The sequence below is a fragment of the Vigna unguiculata genome, chromosome 9, assembly GCF_037176805.1.
Source record: "Vigna unguiculata cultivar grain cowpea cultivar isolate G323 ecotype 2 chromosome 9, ASM3717680v1, whole genome shotgun sequence".
NCBI classification, from domain to species: domain Eukaryota; kingdom Viridiplantae; phylum Streptophyta; class Magnoliopsida; order Fabales; family Fabaceae; genus Vigna; species Vigna unguiculata.
The window spans coordinates 1,899,338-1,918,496 of record NC_140800.1 but is presented as its reverse complement, the minus strand read 5'-3'; the positions used below and the strand labels follow the sequence as shown (position 1 = coordinate 1,918,496).

The window sequence follows — 19,159 nt, the reverse complement described above, 5'->3', positions numbered from 1 at the left end:
TCGAAATATGTGAATTTAGTCATTTTAATTAAATTTTGTTAGGTTTATTTGATGTTTCGTACACAAATTTCAGGTTTGTATTTGAGTTATTTATACTGTTTGATACATTTTTGCATTAATATTAAGTCAAATATTATTATGAAACAGGTTTGAAATGTCAAATAAACTTAACAAAATTTGATTAAAAAGACTAAATCCACGTATTTCGAAATATGAAAGACTAAATTGGTTCAATGTTTCGAAATTGACTAATTCCAAATTAACTTAAATTTAAGAGACAAAAACATATTTAACCCTAAAAACAATTACCTAATTACAAGATTATTTCTTCAAATAACTAAGATCTTGTTCTGATAAACTTCTTAAATAAAACTTATGAGATGAGACAATAAATTGAGTTTTTTCCCTCAATTAAAACCAGTTTATACATTTTAACTTTCTATTTATCAGATTAAAGGAACAATGATTAAAAGATTTCAGTGTTGCATTCATAGCAAGGTACTCAACTTCACCTAAGATGCAATATCGAGAGAGACTATTCATAAATTTTGAAACGAAAGTGTTGTTGATGATATGAAGATGAGCTCATATTCCATTAAGAGTGACCACAACCGTACGCGGTGTAGGATAATCTCGATGCTCGCAAAGCCATATACCCTTAAACATAATCAAAATATCATCTTCTATTAATAATTTAAAGCCAAATTAATCCATATCCTACTGTTCTTCTACAAATTAAAATGGCATATAGCCTGTTTATTATGAAGTTCCTTTGGTTACTAAATTACAGTTCTGGGTCTATTTTTTTTATTTGTTAGGGTATTCATTATAAAGAGGTTATATATATGTAAAAGTTCATTTATGTAAAGGATTGACATTATTTTTACTTCCAAAGTCTAAAGTACATAGCATTAATTAATTGTTGAAATATTTAGTATTTAGTCAAATTAAAAGAGAGTCGGTAGCTGTAAGATAAAATATAATTAGTCATTATAGTGACCAATTCAAATATTAATTTTTAGATTAAAAATTATTGATAACTAAAATAGTTTTTAAATTTGTCTCTAAACTCTAGTCACTATAGTTAATTGGTTTCTAAATTAATTTTGGTATTCATTACAGTGACCAATATAAAAATTATTTTAATTACCAATAACTTTTAATTTATAAATTAATATCTAAATTGGTCACTATAGTAATTATTTTTTTTTGTCACTAAAATTGATCACTAATAAAATATTTTCTTGTAGTAGAAAAAAAAAGCGGAAAGAATAAAAATGAATAGAGAAGGTAATTTTGTTACCTGCCATGTCCCCATATTAAGCTTTCCATTTGTAATCGGTATCCTGAAGCCACAATATATATCAGTGAACTGCAACTGCTGATATATTTTTGTAGCATAATGAATCAATTTGAAAAATATATAAAATATATCGTACGTGAGTGAACAACCAAACATGGACGATTTTATGTGTGCCGGCATGTCATCTGGTCCTGCAAAAGTGTATATGTGCAAATTGTTGAATTTAGCATTATATACTTCAGGTACTGTGTCAACAATCAAAAAATAACTACCAATACATTATCATCTTACTTTACAAAACTATATAGATATTAAATAATATCATAATATTCTAATATTTTTAACTACATCCTATATCGCCCGGATACGAAAATGGGTATGAATACGATACGGATACGAACACGAAGATATGATTAAATTGAAAAAATATAGGACACGGGACACGATGTGTATATACATGTTAAGTTTGAAATTGTCAACTAATACATTATTAACTAACACAAAAATGAATCTAATATATCTATCTAATATCCAATATGCGAAAAGTAGTGATAGTATTAGGTTTGTTCCTTATTTTAGTTGTCAAAATCATGTCAAAGATAAAAAAATATCTTACAAATTGAACATAATGTGTCCTACAAGTATCGTACAAATATCGGTATCCGATACATGTCGGTATCCGATACATGACGGTATCCGATATATATATCGAAGACGGGACACGCCATTTTGAAAAATGTCGGAGCATCTAATAAAAATATTTTATAAACCTTTCGGATTTTAAGATAATTTTTAGTCTTGCTAAGGTCATCCTAACAATTATCATAGAGTTAGATTATCCCTTAGTAAGTGGGAAAAAAAGAAAAAAAAAACTAACCCTCTAGAGTGTGCTTCCATGGCGCAGATGGGCCCTGCAAAGTATATACATTTGAAAATTCATTTCAAGGCCTTTTTGTAGATTAAAATAATTTTCTATAAATATTAATGTAAGAACTAACTAAGCAGAAAACTAACCTCTGGAACTATCTGATTGAGGAATGTTTCTGTGTCATCACGAACATCATAGTCATAATTTTCGTTGATTGTGAGAGAAGCACTTGTGTGATGCACTATATGCGTAGTTTTGAGTTCATTTTATCAAACCCAAATAGATTCAACATCATGAAAATTCAAAGAGCATTTGTTTTTGCACCCATATATTTTCCATTTGCACCCTTGTAAATATGAAATTTCTCACTTTTTTCTTAAAAAATCATTTTTATTTTTATACAACTCATAGACAAGAGTGAGACGACAGAAGGGAGTGGCAGCTCTATCGGGTGCAAAAAGAAATAATAGGGGTGCAGAAAGAAATGGCCGAATATTAAAGGACCCAATAAAGGAAATTACTTACAGAAGAGATGGGCTAGGCCACACTTGAATCCAGATAATTCTTGCCCAACTTCTTTCACAATCTGAACCAATGGCTATTATTGGTTTAATAAAATCATCTATTTGAAAGCATTTATATGTTATAAACAAGAAACTATTCACAAAATAAATTGAATTACAAGGAAAAAAATGTAATATTTCCTTTTAACTAATGATTTTATTTTTTTCACTACTAGTCTCTTAATTTTAGAAAATCTGTTTTATTCAAGCTTTAATTATGAACTTTTAAATGGGTATATGGGGTGTATGATTCAAATTAATAAGAGTAAAAAAAGTAAAGTATGTAAAATTAAATAAAAGATTACAGGATTTCTAAATTTGATTATTATGTAATCAAAATAAAATGGGTGGACAAAAAACTGTGTATGAGAAAAAAGAAGGGGAGATTAAAATTGTAGATTAGTATTAGTAAAATGAGAAGACTTACAAAACCATTAAAAGAATAAGTTGAATTTGCAATCACCTCTCTACAACATTACAAATCATGATAATAGATTGAAAAATATTATGTATATGATCATCAAGATTTATGATACCATTAACTGATTCATCTAAAGAGTTAACAAGGAGGCTTATAAGATAAATCTTTGATCTTAAGCTAAGAACTCCTCTTGAATGCTCTATAACTTGAAAACTTCACATGATACTAAGAAACAAAAACATATACATGGGATCTACAAAGAAGTTCAAGAATTGACACACCTTAGAAGTTACTAGATGACACCCACGTTTAAGGGGAGGCAATGTTATTGTCTTTTGAGACCACTTCGGAGCAGCTATGGAAGCAGGGTCGTTTATGGTTGCTGGGTTTGTGTGCAGTGACTTCAGGCGAACACGAACGTTAGCTGCTAAACAGATTGAAGAGACTTGCATCATTGATTCTAGTTGAAATGGAAAAAATAAGTGCTTCCACGGAATGAGTGAGTGAACTAAAATGAATGGGTTATGCCTCAAATTACTCTCATTATTGAGCCATGAAATCAGCATTTTACTGGTGGTGGAATCTGTGATATAAGAGACACTGGTTGCGATTGTGTGCTGCCAAATAATGGTGCACTTTTGACCACAAATTTATGTTTAGATTTGCTGTCAGAAACCAACGGTTATGGTTGGTTGGTTGCTTGGTTGGTATTAGACTGAAATGGTTCTTAAAGTTTTTGTTTGTTTATAAATATAAATCTTGATCAGAATATTTTTAGAAACTATTCTATTGTTTGAAAATGTTTTAAAGAGTTATTCTCACTCAAATAATTTAGATGTTTTGTTATAATAACATTTAATTTTATCATTGTTATTATTATCCTTAATTTTACATTTAATTTAGTCTAATATTAAAATCTTAATCCATGGCATCAAAATTGGAATTATTTTAATTATTTAGATATTCTAAAAGTATTGTAATTTCAATTAATCTTAATAATATCAACATAGATAGTAAATTAGTCTTTCTTTTTCACCTTTTTTTAATATACTACCTCCACAAATAATAGGAAAGAAAATTATTTATTTATATCCATTGTCTAAAGTCCTTTTCCTTTTATTACTACGACCAAGAAGGGTGCCATCTAGGTTTAGATAGTAGTGAACTTAGTGCCATTACAAATTGTTTGACTATTTTATTGTTTGATTATTTTAAAAATTATGACTACAATCTTTGAAATATTCATATCAAATAATGATGATAATGAACTATTGAAAAGAATAAAAATAAAGTTTAATATTTAAAATGTGAGTGTAGATGAACTGAAAAGAGAGTGTGGGCTAGAGAAAGTCCCGGTTACTCGCCATGGCAGCGACAATTCCTTTCTCTCTGCTAAGGTTAGCTTTCTCTTTCGTTTTCATCTTCTCCCACTTCCATCTAATCTCTTTGGTTTCTCTTCGAATTCATTGCAGGAACTGCTCGCCATTGAAACTGGCAACACCTGTCGCTCGCAAAGCCTCCAACTTTAATCTCCTTCTCCCTCTTCAACCACGCAGGTCTCTGTTTCTCTCATCCCTTCTCTGATCCTTATTGAACTTTCTAATTTATTAAAAGTGTGGGTCTTAAAAAGCTCTTGTGTTGGAATAAAAATTGCTTGGAGTATGATGTGGCATAGCGAGATGCACAAAAGGAGAATCAATACATCGAGGGATGAGTTTTGCAATGTTGATAAATTATGTAGGATGGAATAAAATATTTGATGTGTTGGACTAGTTATTTGTGTTGGACTCTTCTCTTTTACCTAATTCTTAACAGTTGTTTTGAAGGATTTATGTGTGTTATGATGGGCATTGTTACAAATGTTTGGGATTCATCTGTTATTAGTTAGAGTTAAAATCTAGTGTTTCTGTTGATTTGAAATATACATGTTTGATTTCATCTTATTCGAAATTTTGATTTACCCTTATTTGGATTAGGTAGAGACTGTAGTCTAGCTATGGACTTACTATGCGATCTATAGATTTTTTTGACATCTTGCTAATGTTTTTTGACATCTTGCTTACAGGTTGGGCTTCAGTACTCATGCCACGAACAATGAAGAGGCTGCAGCAAAAGCAGCTGCTGTTAACTTTGATAGTGAAGCTCCTACAATGTAACGGCCTTTTCACCTGTAGCATGATTTTTTTATTATGGTTTTCTCCTTATTCATGGATGTCTAGTTATATTGTCATGGTTATTGATTAAACTAAAATACAACGGAATGCAAATTTCACTGCATGATATCAATTTTCCGAAAAGATTCCACCAATATTGAATTTTATCCCTTGTCTCACTCTAAGAATGATGTTAAAGATGATGACATTGGTTCTACATTCAAGGAGTTCACTGAGTTGTAAAGATTTTAAGTCTCAATAATACTGGTTTCCCTTTCAAATGATAATTGTGATGGTCAATATGAATATTTGGGACTGGTAAATATAATCAGTGTAGTATGACCCCTTTTGGGCTTCATACTATATGCAAGATCTGTACTTCTTGATATTTGTGGATTCACTGGCACACACACATGCACACAGATGTGTGCAAGCTTATAATTGCTTAATCTTTTTGTTGCGTTTCTTGTCTTTGTTAATTTTGTGATCTCCATTTTCTTTCCAGATTCGATAAGATCATAAATAAGGAAATCCCTTCGAGTATTGTATACGAGGATGAAAAGGTTCTAGCATTTCGAGATATTAATCCGCAGGCTCCAGTTCATGTTCTAGTCATTCCAAAACGTAGAGATGGATTAACACAACTTGGAAAGGTCAATAATCGTACTTTTTCTACATGTCCACTGGCAAAGTTGTACCTGATTCTTCTTTTTAGTGATTCTTCTGCTTCCCCCCTATTCTGGCTACTAACATCAATAAAAATTACAACGATTTATTATGTATATAACTTCATGTATAATATTTAGGTGAATAGCTTTTTGGAAAAAGTCTAATTTCTCATGAAGGTTAGTTTACTGAAATTGTATGTCTATTAAGATGTTTTTGTGGAGACCTGCAAGTGGAAGATAAGAAGGATTATTGAAATAGCAGAATATATAACTTGTAAGTGAGGTCCCTAAGGTAGCAAGTCTTGATGAATTGAAATTCAGTAATTTTACATGCTTGTCTAAGAGGAAAACTGATATGAATTTAAACAGAACAAAAATACAGATTTCAGGTCCTCTGAATATGTTGGTTTTGAATTTGTGAAGCATCTTATCCATAATAACCAGAGTACATTTATTTCGTTTGTCTCATGGTAGTCTAATTTTGAATATACAACATTAAATTGTTTTCTTTAAAGCCACTCCAACACTGTAGGATATTCTCTGATCTCTCTCGTTGCAGCAAGGAAAAGATGAGCTGTTTTTACGTGATATATAAAATCTTCTTTTGCAGGCTGATAGTAGACATGGGGAAATATTGGGTCAACTTCTCTATGCTGCAAAAATAGTAGCTGAGAAAGAAGGTATAGTTGATGGATTTCGTGTTGTCATCAACAATGGTCCAAGTGCATGTAAGTTTGTTTCTGGTCAACAATTTGCCTGATTATTTTCAGCTGCTTATAGTGGTGCCACAACCTACTAACTTCCTCTTCTCACTCTTTTATTTGATTAGGTCAATCTGTGTATCATCTGCACTTGCATGTATTAGGTGGGAGACAGATGAATTGGCCACCAGGTTGAATTCTTGTAAATTATAACATGAAAATTTCGGATGAATCTCATGGATATTTCTCCTCCAAGAGTTGTACTTTTGTGACCTACGTATAAATAATATAGGAACAAGTAATTCTTCAGTTTTTGGTCAGCGGAAGCTTATCTGTAATCAAATAGAAATGGTGAAATGGTCGTTAGTTTTTACTAGGAAAACCTAACCTTTTTATATCTCGAATAATACTATTAGGTAGAATATTTGGCCATCTTGCCTCTGAATGGATTTTATTACATAACTTCCATCAACTTTTCATGGTTTTCAACTGTGATTGATTAATTCTGTGGTAAGCAAAGTAGACTGTTTTGTTGCAATAGTAGAAAAACGCTTCTCGCATATTTTAGCCCATGAATTAACCTCATTTTGATGTAGGAAACTGTCACCATTTTAAGTTAAAAATATTCTTGGTGCTATAATGTCACATTTTTTATTTGGAACTTCTAAAAAAATGGGTTTTAATCTCTATGTTTGTAATTTTTCTTTTTTGTTCCTATTATTCGTTGTTGCCAAATACTGATTAACATGAAGTTATTACTATGAAGTGTAAAAATCGTTTTAGAATTATGGTTAAACATGGTTTTGGCTTGGGAAATTTGGGAGATGATCCGTCACAAAGTAGTGAGTACAATTTGTTATCAACATGAAGGCATTTCCAATTTGTTATTCATTTTTAAGGTTCCAGAATAGCAACTGAAGCTTTTTTTTCTTTGCCACCTCTGAAAGACCTGAACTTTATGTTTGATGGATTAACTTGCTCTGTTAGGGAGATTAATTTTAAGGTTTACCCCATTTTCATAGCTGCCTTTGCTGACTGAAAATCATTTCTTCAATCATTAACGTTAAATTCTGACTGAAAATCAAGTATACAATCCTTAATGTTCTCACCAAAATCTAACGCGCTCAATGACTTTTTCATATTTTCGTTGTTGACTCTGCTTCTATATTCAGATCAGAACTTCCCGTTTGGCGTTACCTTTTCGTTGGACCCGAGTCACAGATTTTCTATTCAAAGGACAAAATTTGTATTACTCGTCGATTAGAATAAGAAATAACATATCTGTCTAAATGATATTTAACTCAAAATTTTTAAATAAACTTTCCTATTTACACATTCAAAATAAAAAAAAGATGGAAAAAAAATTCCATTAAATATTTGCAACAAAAATTGATATTTATTCACAAGTAAATACTTTGTACTAATAATACTATAATAATAAGAAGTACCAATAAAAAACCTTCCTTTCATATCTAACCATTTTACTTTTAACCTTTTCTTACACTCACTTCTCTTCTTTTTTAACTTAACTCCCTCTTTCTCTTTGATTTTATAAAAAAGTGTAGAGTGGTACATTGCTTCTCTTTCTCCTTGAAAATTATAAAGATCAAACTCGATTTTTAATTGTGTTATCATGTTGAGAAACTTTACATATTTTCATTTATAACCAGTTCTTCCTACAAGTATATTTTTTCACCCAGAAAACTATAACCAGTGCCTAGACAGGACTTTTTGCCACATGGAACCGCGTCCTACTTTACAATCTGCTTAAGCAGTTTCCTCTTTCCTTGTCACAACAATACTGTTTCAATTCAAGTCGTTGTTTATCATCATTCGTTTACTTTTACGTTTCCACATAAAAAAGTGGCCAAGCATTATCACTTCTGTTTTCTCACTAAAAGCTTCGGGATCCTTATAACCATGATTACAAAGGATTTTTTTTTCAACATGAAATTTAGCTTACTTCCAAGCATTGCCTCAAATCAAGGTACTATATTTTCATTTTCCATTTATAAATTATAAACTTAGTGTCCTTACAACGGTATTTGGCAATATTTCCCGTAACCTATTGGATCATGAAATAGGGGCCATCTGCAGTTCACAATTTGGCAAGTTTGTTTGGTCCCTGGCCTTATATTTTGCTTTGTGATACTTGGTCATGTAAGTATGAAACATGATTTTCATACTTTTTAGTACATTAACCAATTATGAAGAAAACAGAACTATTTTGGGAGAAACTTAGCAGCCAAGTAGTATCTCAAACATTCCCAAACTTTACTAATTGTGTTCATGAGCATATTCCAATGCTCACTCTGCTTTGGTCTTGGAATCTGTTTAACTCGTGCTGATGGTGAAAGTTGTTGTTTTCTTTCCCTTGAAACGTTGCAAAGAATGTCGATCCTTGAGTATTTAGAAGTCAAAGACTAATTTTTTGCCTAGACCAGTCAACCCCTTTTCTGCTTTTGTATCCACTCAGATTTTAGCCCATATTTTTTTTTTGCTGGAGCAACCCCCACATAATTGATTAATGCATCTTTCTTTGTACTAAGAGTTGTGCTTGGTAGAAATTAAAGTCGGGAAAACACAATGTCACTGATATTATTTCATATTTGTGTTAGCTCTGTAGCTTAGCTTACCTGCACATTGAAGAAGATCATGACAATGGAAATCTCAGGTAAAAAGTTCGATCGAGCACCAAGCATTCGACAGCTGTTTCCACCCAAAAATCTTGCGGAAAGCAATGGACTTGACACATGCTCCGTTCAGTCCATCAACCATCAATGTAACACGCCAGAAACCATAGCCCATGAGTGCTATGGTTCAAAACCACTTCTGTTAAAAGATGCGGCTCCTAGCCCCAGAAATTCCACATCTTCTGTTCCTTCCAATGCCCTTGAACATACTGTAACTGTACATCAACAAGTTGATCGCCCAAGTACTTCTGTAATTTCATCTCTTCAAGTTGATCATCAAGATCACGTTTGTTCTTCGGAATCCCCCTCAAGTTCATCTCCTGTCTTTCGTAAGTTCCACATGCTGGCTGCACATTATTTAAAGTTTTGTACTCCTTGATCCATTATTAAGCATCTTGGGTACTCATTGTTTCTAGTATAAATTTATAAGAATAGTGTAGCACTCTGCCTGCTGTGGTAAGGAATTGGTGGTTAAAATGTGTTGATATTCCATGTTTTCATGACAGGAGATAGAATGCCAATGAATCTTCGCATGTATTTGCCCTTATATAGAGCTGCTTTGAAAGGAGACTGGGAGAAGGCCAACGAGTTCCTAAATTTGCATCCAGGTGCGGAGAATGCCAGGATTTCAAAAGGGTCGGAAACAGCTCTTCATATTTCAGCTGGTGCTCGACACACCAAATTTGTGGAGGAACTGGTCAAAAGAATGAGAATTGCAGACTTGGAAATTCAAAATAAAGATAAGAACACTGCACTTTGTTTTGCTGCTGCATCTGGGGTTACCAAGATAGCAAAACTAATGGTGGAAAGGAATATAAACTTACCTGGAATACGAGGTAGTGAAGGTGTAACACCAGTTTACATAGCCACATTACTGGGCCAAAGGGACATGGTTTGGTATCTCTATTCAGTGACCGATCATGAGATTCTAAAAACAGAAGACTATTTCAGTCTACTGATTGCTGCTATATCTACGGATTTATATGGTAACTTTCGAAAACTGGTTATGTTATGACTACTTTTAAGAGACTTAGAAGTGGTAATTAATCATTCATGAACTTGGTTTCTCAGATTTTGCTTTACATATACTGGAGTGTCGACCACAATTAGCGACTTGTCATGGCTTGAATGGGGAGACAGCTTTACATGTGTTGGCAAAAAAGGCTTCATCATTTAGTAGCGGCATTCAACTAGGCATCTGGGAAAGATGCATGTATCCATGTGGGTATCACACCATGAAATTGTGAAATTGTTGCTTTGAATGTCATCTTTATAAAGTCTTTATGTAGAAAGATTGTTTGGTCTGTCTTTTGCAAGTCGTATTTATAATTCAAACACTACACATCGAGACGAACTGCCAATACCATTAAAGAAAATGAGTCCGATAAGATGTTCCGTTTTCAAAGGAATGACACAGTGAAATTTCTTGTTGAAGGGATCCAAGTCAAACTAACAACTGAGTACAAATGCCAGTCAAACAACTCGCAATCCCAGGCGTCTTCAACCTTTCGAGGTATGTTATATTTTGTCTGCAGCCAAATATATGGGGTATCATTCACAAAGAAACGAGCTTTCACATTCAGAGGAAGCTTTTGTAGGAAGTTTTTCTTTTTTTTTTTATCACATTCATGATACATCACTAGAAAGATGATTGTTAAATTAAGATATAGCTTAAACTATGTAAACATAAAACACATAACATGAAAAGAGAAGAGTAATGAAGAGAAACAAAACAACTTCTTTATTTTCTGTGTAAAATCATAGTAAGTTCATGCCTGAGCATTACCACTGACACAAACAAACAAACTGAAGTAAACATAATTACATAAACTAAAGTAAACATAATTACATCAGTAGAGCTCTGCGATACCGCTTGAGAATGAGCCAAATCCACATAAGGATTGATACCACCTTCAACCTAAAAACTTAAGACAATAGATTTTTGAGTTTTCTTTCTTAAAGGGACACTCTAATTTTCTACCCACTTTGTCACAATCTTTCACGAACAGAGTGGCTCATTTTAACTTTTGAAATTATTTTGCAAACAAATGAGAGTCAAGTTTGCTATACTGAGTCCTTGGAGCTTGTTTCAGCTCATTAAGACTTTGTGAAGACCACAATTTTTTTTTCATGACTTGCAACAATAAAACCAACCAACAGGTGTCTTAACATAAATTTCTTCTTCCAAAACACCATATAAAAAAGATGAATTAACAAGTATAAGATTTTCTATCCATATTGTGATGATAAAGAAACAATTGATCTAATTGTTTCATGCCTAGCAGTAGGTGCAAATGTATCACCATAATCAACTCCATCCATTTGAGAATATCCCTTCAGAACAAGTCTCGTTTTATGTTTGTGAATAGAATCTATAGGATGTAAGTTTGTTCTATAAACCCATTCTACACAAATCAAATCATTCTTCCTCACAAAGAACCTCTGCTCTTGAAGTTGCAATTTACTAACCATATCAGAAATATTACTTTCTTGAGATTCCATGACTCTTCAATAGAAACAACTTTGGCTTCAAACATTTTGGGTAGGTTAATCAACATTTTTTTTGCAACCTTATTCCTCCTACAGTCTTATTGCCCCTACAACCTCACCATATAGCCTCATTTGACTCACCAAATGGGACAACTTTGAAGTGTACTCCTTGATAGACTCATTCTCCTCCATTTTCAGTATTTCAAACTCTCTTTTAAGATTCAAAAGCCCAACCATTCTGTATTTCATACTCGAATTGTATCTAAGGTCAAATACAGGAGAAATGACAGTCCATCATCACACCTATACATGCTGTGAACAAAAAGTTTTGTACCCTCTACATTTAAGAGTACAAATATGTACAAAATCAGAGTAAATATATGCCAAAATATTACCACTGACACAAACAAACTAACTGAAATAAGCAAACATGATTAAATAGTAGAAAAAAAAGACTTTTACAGCCTATTAATTTAACAATGATCTGATAATCATTCTCAAACCTCTTTCAGTAATGACATTAAAAGCAGCAAAAATGAATCTTGCAGGGAATGGATTAATATTGGTCAATATATAGACATCAACAAGATATTTCCATGGTCACCAACAGACATGAATATTCATCATAAATGAGATATTGCTTCTCTATTATGTCTATAAATCAGGACATTTGTCATGTGATTCATTGCTAATATATGTATTATTGGATTGAAGTTGCAGACCTATTGGTGACTGGACTCTGTCGTGCTGTAAAATATCTTGGTATGCTGCCAACTTGATTGTCTTACTTTAGTTTAGTTTGACTTGAGCTAATTTTGCTATACCTATAGTGCCAGGATTTGAAACAGTTCAGAAGAAAAAGATATTGAACTCACAGGCTTTAAAGTTAGTGCAACATCTTTGGGAACTAATAGAGTCATCAGACGAAATATATGGAGACTTGATTAAAAGCCCTTTGTCACGGCCCCTATTTATTGCTGCTGAATTTGGAATACCTGAGATTGTAATTGAGCTTCTTCACTCATATCCCGATCTACTTTGGAAAGTTGACAGCCAAAATAGAAGTCTTTTTCACATTGCAATCGTGTATCGTCAGGAAAAAATATTTAACCTGATTTATGAAATAGGGGCACATAAGGATCTGATAACTTCTTACAGAGACAATAACAATCACAACATACTGCATTTGGCTGGAAAATTGGCACCTTCAGATAAGCTTCATGTTGTATCTGGTGCAGCACTGCAGATGCAAAGGGAATTATTGTGGTTCAAGGTCATTGTTCAATCCTCATTCTGGAGTCAGATTTCTCAGTTTAGTTGCTCATTGAGTATTTAAGGTTATTTTGAAACACTTAATTTCTTGAATTTACAGGAGGTGGAAAAGATCATACAGCCTCTATTGAAGGAGACGAAGGATTCTGAAGGTAGGACGCCTCAAATGCTATTTACCGAAGAACACAAGGGGTTGGCCAAAGAAGGGGAAAAATGGCTGAAGAACACTGCTTCATCATGCATGATGGTTTCAACTCTTATTACCACTGTGATGTTTGCAGCAATCTTTACGGTACCAGGTGGGAACAACAACAATAATGGATATCCTATTTTTATGCACACTACATCCTTCAAAGTTTTTGCTCTCTCAGATGCTATTGGATTATTCTCCTCAGTAGTATCTATATTGATGTTTTTGTCAATACTCACCTCAAGGTATGCACAGGAGGATTTCCTTGTGTCACTGCCTAAAAGGTTGAGTGTTGGCATTGCGACCCTTTTCTTCTCCATCATCACAATGCTCATAGCTTTTGGTGCAACATTTTTCATTGTACTTGGCCATCAATTGGCATGGATTTTCATTCCAACAACCCTTGTTGCATGTATCCCAGCAATATTGTTCGCCTTTTTACAGTTTCCTCTTCTTGTTGATACAATCTCTTGTACTTACGGAGCTGGTGTATTTGCTCGTTGAGACAATTTGGTAAATACTATTCATCCTAGGTGATTAGCTACAGTTTTAGTTTTCATTTTGGTTTTGAAGTCTTAGTTTATGCCTGCTAATTAACTCTGCCTCTGCTTTATTTCTGCTGGTGTTCCTGAAATACTCTATTTTATATTTTCTTCATTTTTCCCTTTAGAAATGGCTGCACGATATTTATGCAAAATTTATTGCTTAAGAGCGTGGTAGGTAGGAAGAACAAACCATCCAATTTCTCAAGTTTACTCAAAAAATAGATGTGCATTACAAGTCAATGTAGAAAACCAAATCACTGAGAAAGCACTACAAGCTTTGTGGCTTTCGAAAAATCTGGCAGCTACTCTAACTTTTTAGAGAAAAGAGAGGTCAATATATCTGATATGTAAAATAATGAAACAAAAAGAAGATACCTAGTTAGATTAGTATTCCTTGAAATTGTAACATTGAATACATATTCTTCATTGACTCGTTTAAACTAGTTTTAGTTTTATTGCTTTTGTTTTAAATTTTGACCAATTGATTTTCTGATTTATACGAATTACCTTTCATTCACTGAATTTCTGTTCTACCAACAAATTAAATTTTGTTTTCATAGAATATATATATAAAATTTGTTGGATTATATATATTTTTCCTATATATATATATATATATATATATATATATATATATATATATATATATATATATATATATATATATATATGATTATACAAATATACAGTATTTCACACTACTTTTGCTCAAAACTTTAAAGTAACATTGTTATGAGTTTTTATTCGTATGTTTAATTTTATTTATTCTATCTTCTTGACTCACTATTTCCAACATAACTAACACAAGTTAATTATTCATTCAACTAGTGGTTGTGCTCATATCAAATTCATTCAATTTATATTGTCATGCATTGTTATTAAAATTAAAAAATGTTATACTATTAATATTGCTTTTAAAACAGAATTATGGTAATGTCAATTACATCATAAACTTTGGTGGTATCTACTTTAAAAATACTTTTTATATGATATTATACTAGTAATAATATATAATTCGGTGTAATAATTTTAGAACAGCAAATAGAATGATTAAATAATAATAAAAAATAATGACTTCTCCTTTCTAAAAACAACTTATAATAGTAACCATTTGAATAAAAAGATATTTCTATATAAAAAAAACAATAAAAAGTGTAACACAAGTTAAAATAGTACTATTATTTAAAAAAAAAATATATTATGAACGATGCCATTCCATAATTTGTATGTATATACTGGTGATTCCTCTAACTGAACAAAGTTTTTGCTCTACAACGTCTAATGTTTAGATCACCGTTATTGCTCTGAAAACAGCCTTTAACCTACTAGTAACAAACAACATCTTTATTCTATCACACTTTGAACATTCAAAGTACATTATTATAAGCTAAACCAAAATTTCCCAACAATATCTGGTTAAGCTTATATACAAGTATGTGAATGTGATTAAGGAAAACAAGTTTCAACACGGAGAACGGAGAATGAAAACAAAACTTATAAATAACAGTGAGAATTTCAGAAAACAGATTTTATAAAGCAAGTTAGTTTATTTTATAATTTTAGAAAACAGAAATTGTTTCAGAAACAGTAAACAACAATCTTGTAACCTTTTGAAATCTTTCATTATTTTTTCCGACAGACCCTACTGTTTACCATATTCTCTCCTATATCTGTCTCTATTTTATATAGTTGTTTGTTCTTCACGTGCCTCGGACTTTCATTGATTTTCACACTTTCATTTTTCATTTTTCTTTTTGCTTTGAGTTTGTCCTCCTTTCTTCTATGTATTGAAGCTCACAAGTAGCTTCTCATTTGCAAGCAGTCTTATTTATTTATATTATAACAGAAGACTTGACCTGAATATGAAAAATTGACCAACTGCAAGTGAAAAAGGATAAAATCTTTCTCTGCAGAGAGCAAAACCAGTTCAATTTCTCACTCCAACAATACAATGGCATGTGCAAAACTCGTCAGATTAGCCTATAACATGTCCAACACAAGAAAAATTCACAGCACTGCCAATAGAATGAGCTCAAATTGGAAAGATCTTATGAAAAAGGAGTTAGAAAATGGAAACAGTGGAAAGCAAGAAAAAACTCACCACCCAGTTTGCATATACCGGGTTCCACATAACATGCGGAGGGTCGAACCAAAAGCCTACAGACCCAACAACATCTCCATCGGTCCTTGTCACCATGGAGCACCCCACTTGAGATACATGGAGGATCTCAAGACAACATTCTATCGCCGCCTCTTCAACAATCATGCTAATCAACCCAAACTAGACCAGGCTTTTAAGTTCCTAGAGGAACAACAAACCAACGTTCGGAGATGTTACAACGAGGATATCAAATTCAGCAGTGACGAGTTTCTACAAATGATGCTAGTTGACGGCTCTTTCATAGTTCAGCTCTTGAGGGATTTATCAGCTTCTGAATTCGGAAAAGTCCCTTGTCTCAGCCCATGGATGTTGCCGATCATCCGTCGCGAGATGATAATGCTTGAAAACCAGCTTCCCATGTTTGTTTTGAGCAAACTGTTTGAGTTAACCAGTGTTGATTCTGCTCCTTCGGGACCAAATAACTGTCTCAAAGATCTTGCTCTTCGATTCTTTTATCCTTTGCTGCAGGTGGATTCGGATTATACACTGGATACTAAGAAAGCTGGTGATTTAAGAGGACTTCACTTCCTCGATCTTCTTAGATCAGCCATTAGGCCAGATCTGGAGGGAGAAAAACCAAGAAACTTTCAACCTCACATGATTCATTCTGTAACGGAGCTGATAGAGGCTGGTGTGAAGATCAAAGCAGATGAGAGTAAACAGTTGCTTGACATAAGCTTTGGGAAAAAATGGGGTTTTCTAACAAGACAACTCACTATTCCTCCTTTGTACATCAATGATCACAGAGGCACTGTGTTTCGTAACATAGTTGCTTTTGAGAACTGTCACAAGGATTGCAACCCTGATGTCACAACCTACTTGTTTTTCTTCAACGGACTCATCAACTCTGCTCGTGATGTCTCTCTTCTTCATTACAAAGGGGTGCTTCACCATTCTCTTGGCAATGATAACACTGTCTCCGAACTAATCAACAACATCACCAAAGAAATTGTTCGGGACAAAACTGAGTCCTACTTGTACAAAGTGGTGAATGACGCAAATAAGTACTTTGCTTCCTTCTATGCGAGAAAAAGAGCTTCTTTAGTGCATCACTATTTAACCAGCTGGGTGGTGGGGGTTTCAACAATTGGTGCGTTGTTGGCTCTTTACTTCACTTTCATTCAGACTGTGTGTTCATTCGCAGATTCATTCGAAGCGTTTAAGAACCAAAGCTTTGGATCTGCCTTCATAGATGTTTTTTGTATACCAGTTCGTGGCGTTCCTACCAATGATAGGAAAAGTGAAAATAGTAAAACTGAAGATGCTGCAACAAAATTAGAAAGGGGAACACAATTTTAAACCTCTGAAGGAAAATCTGAGATTTGTACAAGGAAGTTTGCTGTAGCGCTGAATAAGATAACTCTGTAATTGCTTGAACTAGTTTTGATCTAATAAAGAGTAGAAGTTCATCTAGTGGTCCTGAGAAATCAAAGAAAATAGCAGTGAGACAAAAAAGCTTCTAACTTTCACCCGTGTTTTTGAAACTACTATTAGTTTTACTTCACGGCGTACAGTTATACTATTTAACATGGTAATCTTTTTCCTAATGACTAAATTTTATAAAAATAAATCATAAAACAACAAAAAATTTGTTAGCAGATCCACGTGGTTCTTCTTAACAGGCCTACCACACAGTAGTTAGCACTTTTTAAAATATGCATAGGATAAGTTCCCATGTTATACACTGAAGCGATCTTTTCCCAAGGAAGCCATAGATTTGGACTTGGATCTTCCAAATTTCTGGACAATTTTTTAACCAATTTAAAAGAATCTAAAGCATTAGTACTATTGGTTGTAGTCTGAGAGCACCTTGAGACAGAATCAAAGTTTTGTTGTACTTATTCTTCTTGTTTAGCCAAAGAAACAGTATAAGGAGAAGATAACTTTGTTTCTTAATTACATTGTATTGTCTCGAGAGTATTTAACGTTGTTTTGGGAATATAAAAAAATTAACAAATAACAAGTGAAATCAAAATTCAAATTAAATCCTTACTGAATAAATAATATGCATGATAGAGAAGCGAGCAATTAATTTATCATATATAAATCTGTAGAGAAATTAGTGTTGGAAATAGTATAAATATGAGTCAAAGTCTCATATTACACGGAATAGACAAAGTTAGAAACTATATAAGAGTAAAGATCTATAACATCATTGTGTTAAGATTTTGAAATAAAAATAATATTAAATACATATATATATATATATATATATATATATATATATATATATATATATATATATATATATATATATATATATCCACAATCTTTCTATAATCATAACAAAAAAATTTAATCCATCAGCTAGCATAAAGAAAAAGTTTTATACTATATCTTATATATTGAGATTGAGGTTCTCTTTATTATTAAATGAAAAACTCATTGAAGTTTTCTTTTATTCATATTCACCTTGTTAATGACGAGAAAGTGGTTAGTCTAGTAAGACCACTCTTTGTCTGCATGGAAGAAGGGTGTGTTCGTGCTCCCCGCTGTTTCATTTTCGGTAACATTAGCAAAGACACTTCCTACTCTTTAGCGTCCTATTCAGATCAATTGTTCTGCCTTGCATCGTGCGCTATTATTTTCTTCAATTTTAGGTCTCTCTCTGTTGCAATTTCTGCATATCACATTCTCTTCCTTTGTCTTCTCATGAGTCCTTGACATTCTTCGTATAAGAAAATGCAGAAGGCAAATTCAAGGTTGCATTTCCACCATATTCCTCCATATAGGACGATCCAATTCCTTCTATTGGAAAATTGTTTCATCAACAAATCCCCATTTTCTTCTAACACACAATCAAGTCCTTATTGCACACGCCCATTCTTCATAATTCTCTCACTGATACTACACCTGGATGATTACATTTCCCTAGTCATCACTCGAATTGAGATCATATACCGAAAAAATTATCTTCCCTTCATCAATACGATGTTTCATGTTCTCTCATATTCTGTTACTTTTGTATTGTCTCCCCCCGGAGCTTTCATGATACGATGTCATAATAAATGGAGAGAATATAATACAAGTATTAGTTTAAATTTTATATTGAATAAAAATAATAAAATTAAATACTATATAAAAATAAAAGATTCACAAATCTAATCTTTCTGGATTAAATGTAGATAATA

At 32.7% G+C, this 19,159-nt stretch overlaps 4 protein-coding genes across 7 annotated transcripts; 3 read left to right on the top strand and 1 right to left on the bottom strand.

The window, feature by feature from the left end:
• Nucleotides 1–381: 381 nt before the first annotated feature.
• LOC114164420 (UPF0047 protein C4A8.02c-like) lies at nt 382–3,731 on the bottom strand. 2 transcript variants are annotated; one of them, XM_028049090.2, is made up of 7 exons: nt 3,437–3,731; nt 2,697–2,769; nt 2,318–2,412; nt 2,181–2,214; nt 1,440–1,494; nt 1,304–1,346; nt 382–657 (listed from the first exon to the last, which is right to left on the bottom strand). In XM_028049090.2, the coding sequence occupies exons 1-7, from the start codon at nt 3,719–3,721 to the stop codon at nt 586–588; spliced, it is 657 nt and encodes a 218-aa protein (XP_027904891.1). In that variant the 5' UTR covers nt 3,722–3,731; the 3' UTR covers nt 382–585. The 2 variants fall into 2 exon arrangements, with proteins under 2 accessions (XP_027904891.1, XP_027904892.1); XM_028049091.2 differs by having other exon boundaries at nt 2,697–2,757; nt 3,437–3,726.
• Nucleotides 3,732–4,396: 665 nt separating this feature from the next.
• On the top strand, nt 4,397–6,986 carry LOC114162766 (14 kDa zinc-binding protein-like). Its single transcript, XM_028046739.2, has 6 exons — nt 4,397–4,552; nt 4,628–4,711; nt 5,221–5,307; nt 5,814–5,961; nt 6,587–6,704; nt 6,806–6,986. The coding sequence occupies exons 1-6, from the start codon at nt 4,521–4,523 to the stop codon at nt 6,871–6,873; spliced, it is 537 nt and encodes a 178-aa protein (XP_027902540.1). The 5' UTR covers nt 4,397–4,520; the 3' UTR covers nt 6,874–6,986.
• Nucleotides 6,987–8,462: 1,476 nt separating this feature from the next.
• On the top strand, nt 8,463–13,935 carry LOC114162676 (uncharacterized). Of its 3 annotated transcripts, none has more exons than XM_028046630.2 (8): nt 8,463–8,664; nt 9,296–9,699; nt 9,877–10,356; nt 10,442–10,591; nt 10,806–10,883; nt 12,575–12,622; nt 12,691–13,133; nt 13,233–13,935. In XM_028046630.2, exons 2-8 carry the CDS (start codon nt 9,333–9,335, stop codon nt 13,824–13,826), a joined length of 2,160 nt encoding a protein of 719 aa, XP_027902431.1. In that variant the 5' UTR covers nt 8,463–8,664; nt 9,296–9,332; the 3' UTR covers nt 13,827–13,935. The 3 variants fall into 3 exon arrangements, with proteins under 3 accessions (XP_027902431.1, XP_085522431.1, XP_085522432.1); XM_085666305.1 differs by having other exon boundaries at nt 8,481–8,664; nt 9,352–9,699; XM_085666306.1 differs by having other exon boundaries at nt 8,482–8,664; nt 9,352–9,699; nt 12,581–12,622.
• Nucleotides 13,936–15,621: 1,686 nt separating this feature from the next.
• Nucleotides 15,622–17,387, top strand: LOC114162965 (UPF0481 protein At3g47200-like). Its single transcript, XM_028046986.2, has one exon. It carries the CDS (start codon nt 15,819–15,821, stop codon nt 17,325–17,327), a length of 1,509 nt encoding a protein of 502 aa, XP_027902787.1. The 5' UTR covers nt 15,622–15,818; the 3' UTR covers nt 17,328–17,387.
• Nucleotides 17,388–19,159: the final 1,772 nt, after the last annotated feature.

What these genes read in the sequence shown, in the direction of transcription:
- LOC114164420 (XM_028049090.2), bottom strand. Translation starts at nt 3,721, where the DNA reads ATGCTGATTTCATGGCTCAATAATGAGAGTAATTTGAGGCATAACCCA. An exon ending in TCAATCAGATAGTTCCAGAG is followed by an intron (nt 2,215 to 2,317) that starts GTTAGTTTTCTG and finishes TATACTTTGCAG; the next exon opens with GGCCCATCTGCGCCATGGAA. An exon ending in ATGGAAGCACACTCTAGAGG is followed by an intron (nt 1,495 to 2,180) that starts GTTAGTTTTTTT and finishes ACACTTTTGCAG; the next exon opens with GACCAGATGACATGCCGGCA.
- LOC114162766 (XM_028046739.2), top strand. Translation starts at nt 4,521, where the DNA reads ATGGCAGCGACAATTCCTTTCTCTCTGCTAAG. An exon ending in CTCCCTCTTCAACCACGCAG is followed by an intron (nt 4,712 to 5,220) that starts GTCTCTGTTTCT and finishes TCTTGCTTACAG; the next exon opens with GTTGGGCTTCAGTACTCATG. An exon ending in GATAGTGAAGCTCCTACAAT is followed by an intron (nt 5,308 to 5,813) that starts GTAACGGCCTTT and finishes TTTTCTTTCCAG; the next exon opens with ATTCGATAAGATCATAAATA.
- LOC114162676 (XM_085666305.1), top strand. Translation starts at nt 8,598, where the DNA reads ATGATTACAAAGGATTTTTTTTTCAACATGAAATTTAGCTTACTTCCA. An exon ending in TATATCTACGGATTTATATG is followed by an intron (nt 10,357 to 10,441) that starts GTAACTTTCGAA and finishes TTGGTTTCTCAG; the next exon opens with ATTTTGCTTTACATATACTG. An exon ending in TCGTGCTGTAAAATATCTTG is followed by an intron (nt 12,623 to 12,690) that starts GTATGCTGCCAA and finishes CTATACCTATAG; the next exon opens with TGCCAGGATTTGAAACAGTT.
- LOC114162965 (XM_028046986.2), top strand. Translation starts at nt 15,819, where the DNA reads ATGGCATGTGCAAAACTCGTCAGATTAGCCTATAACATGTCCAACACA.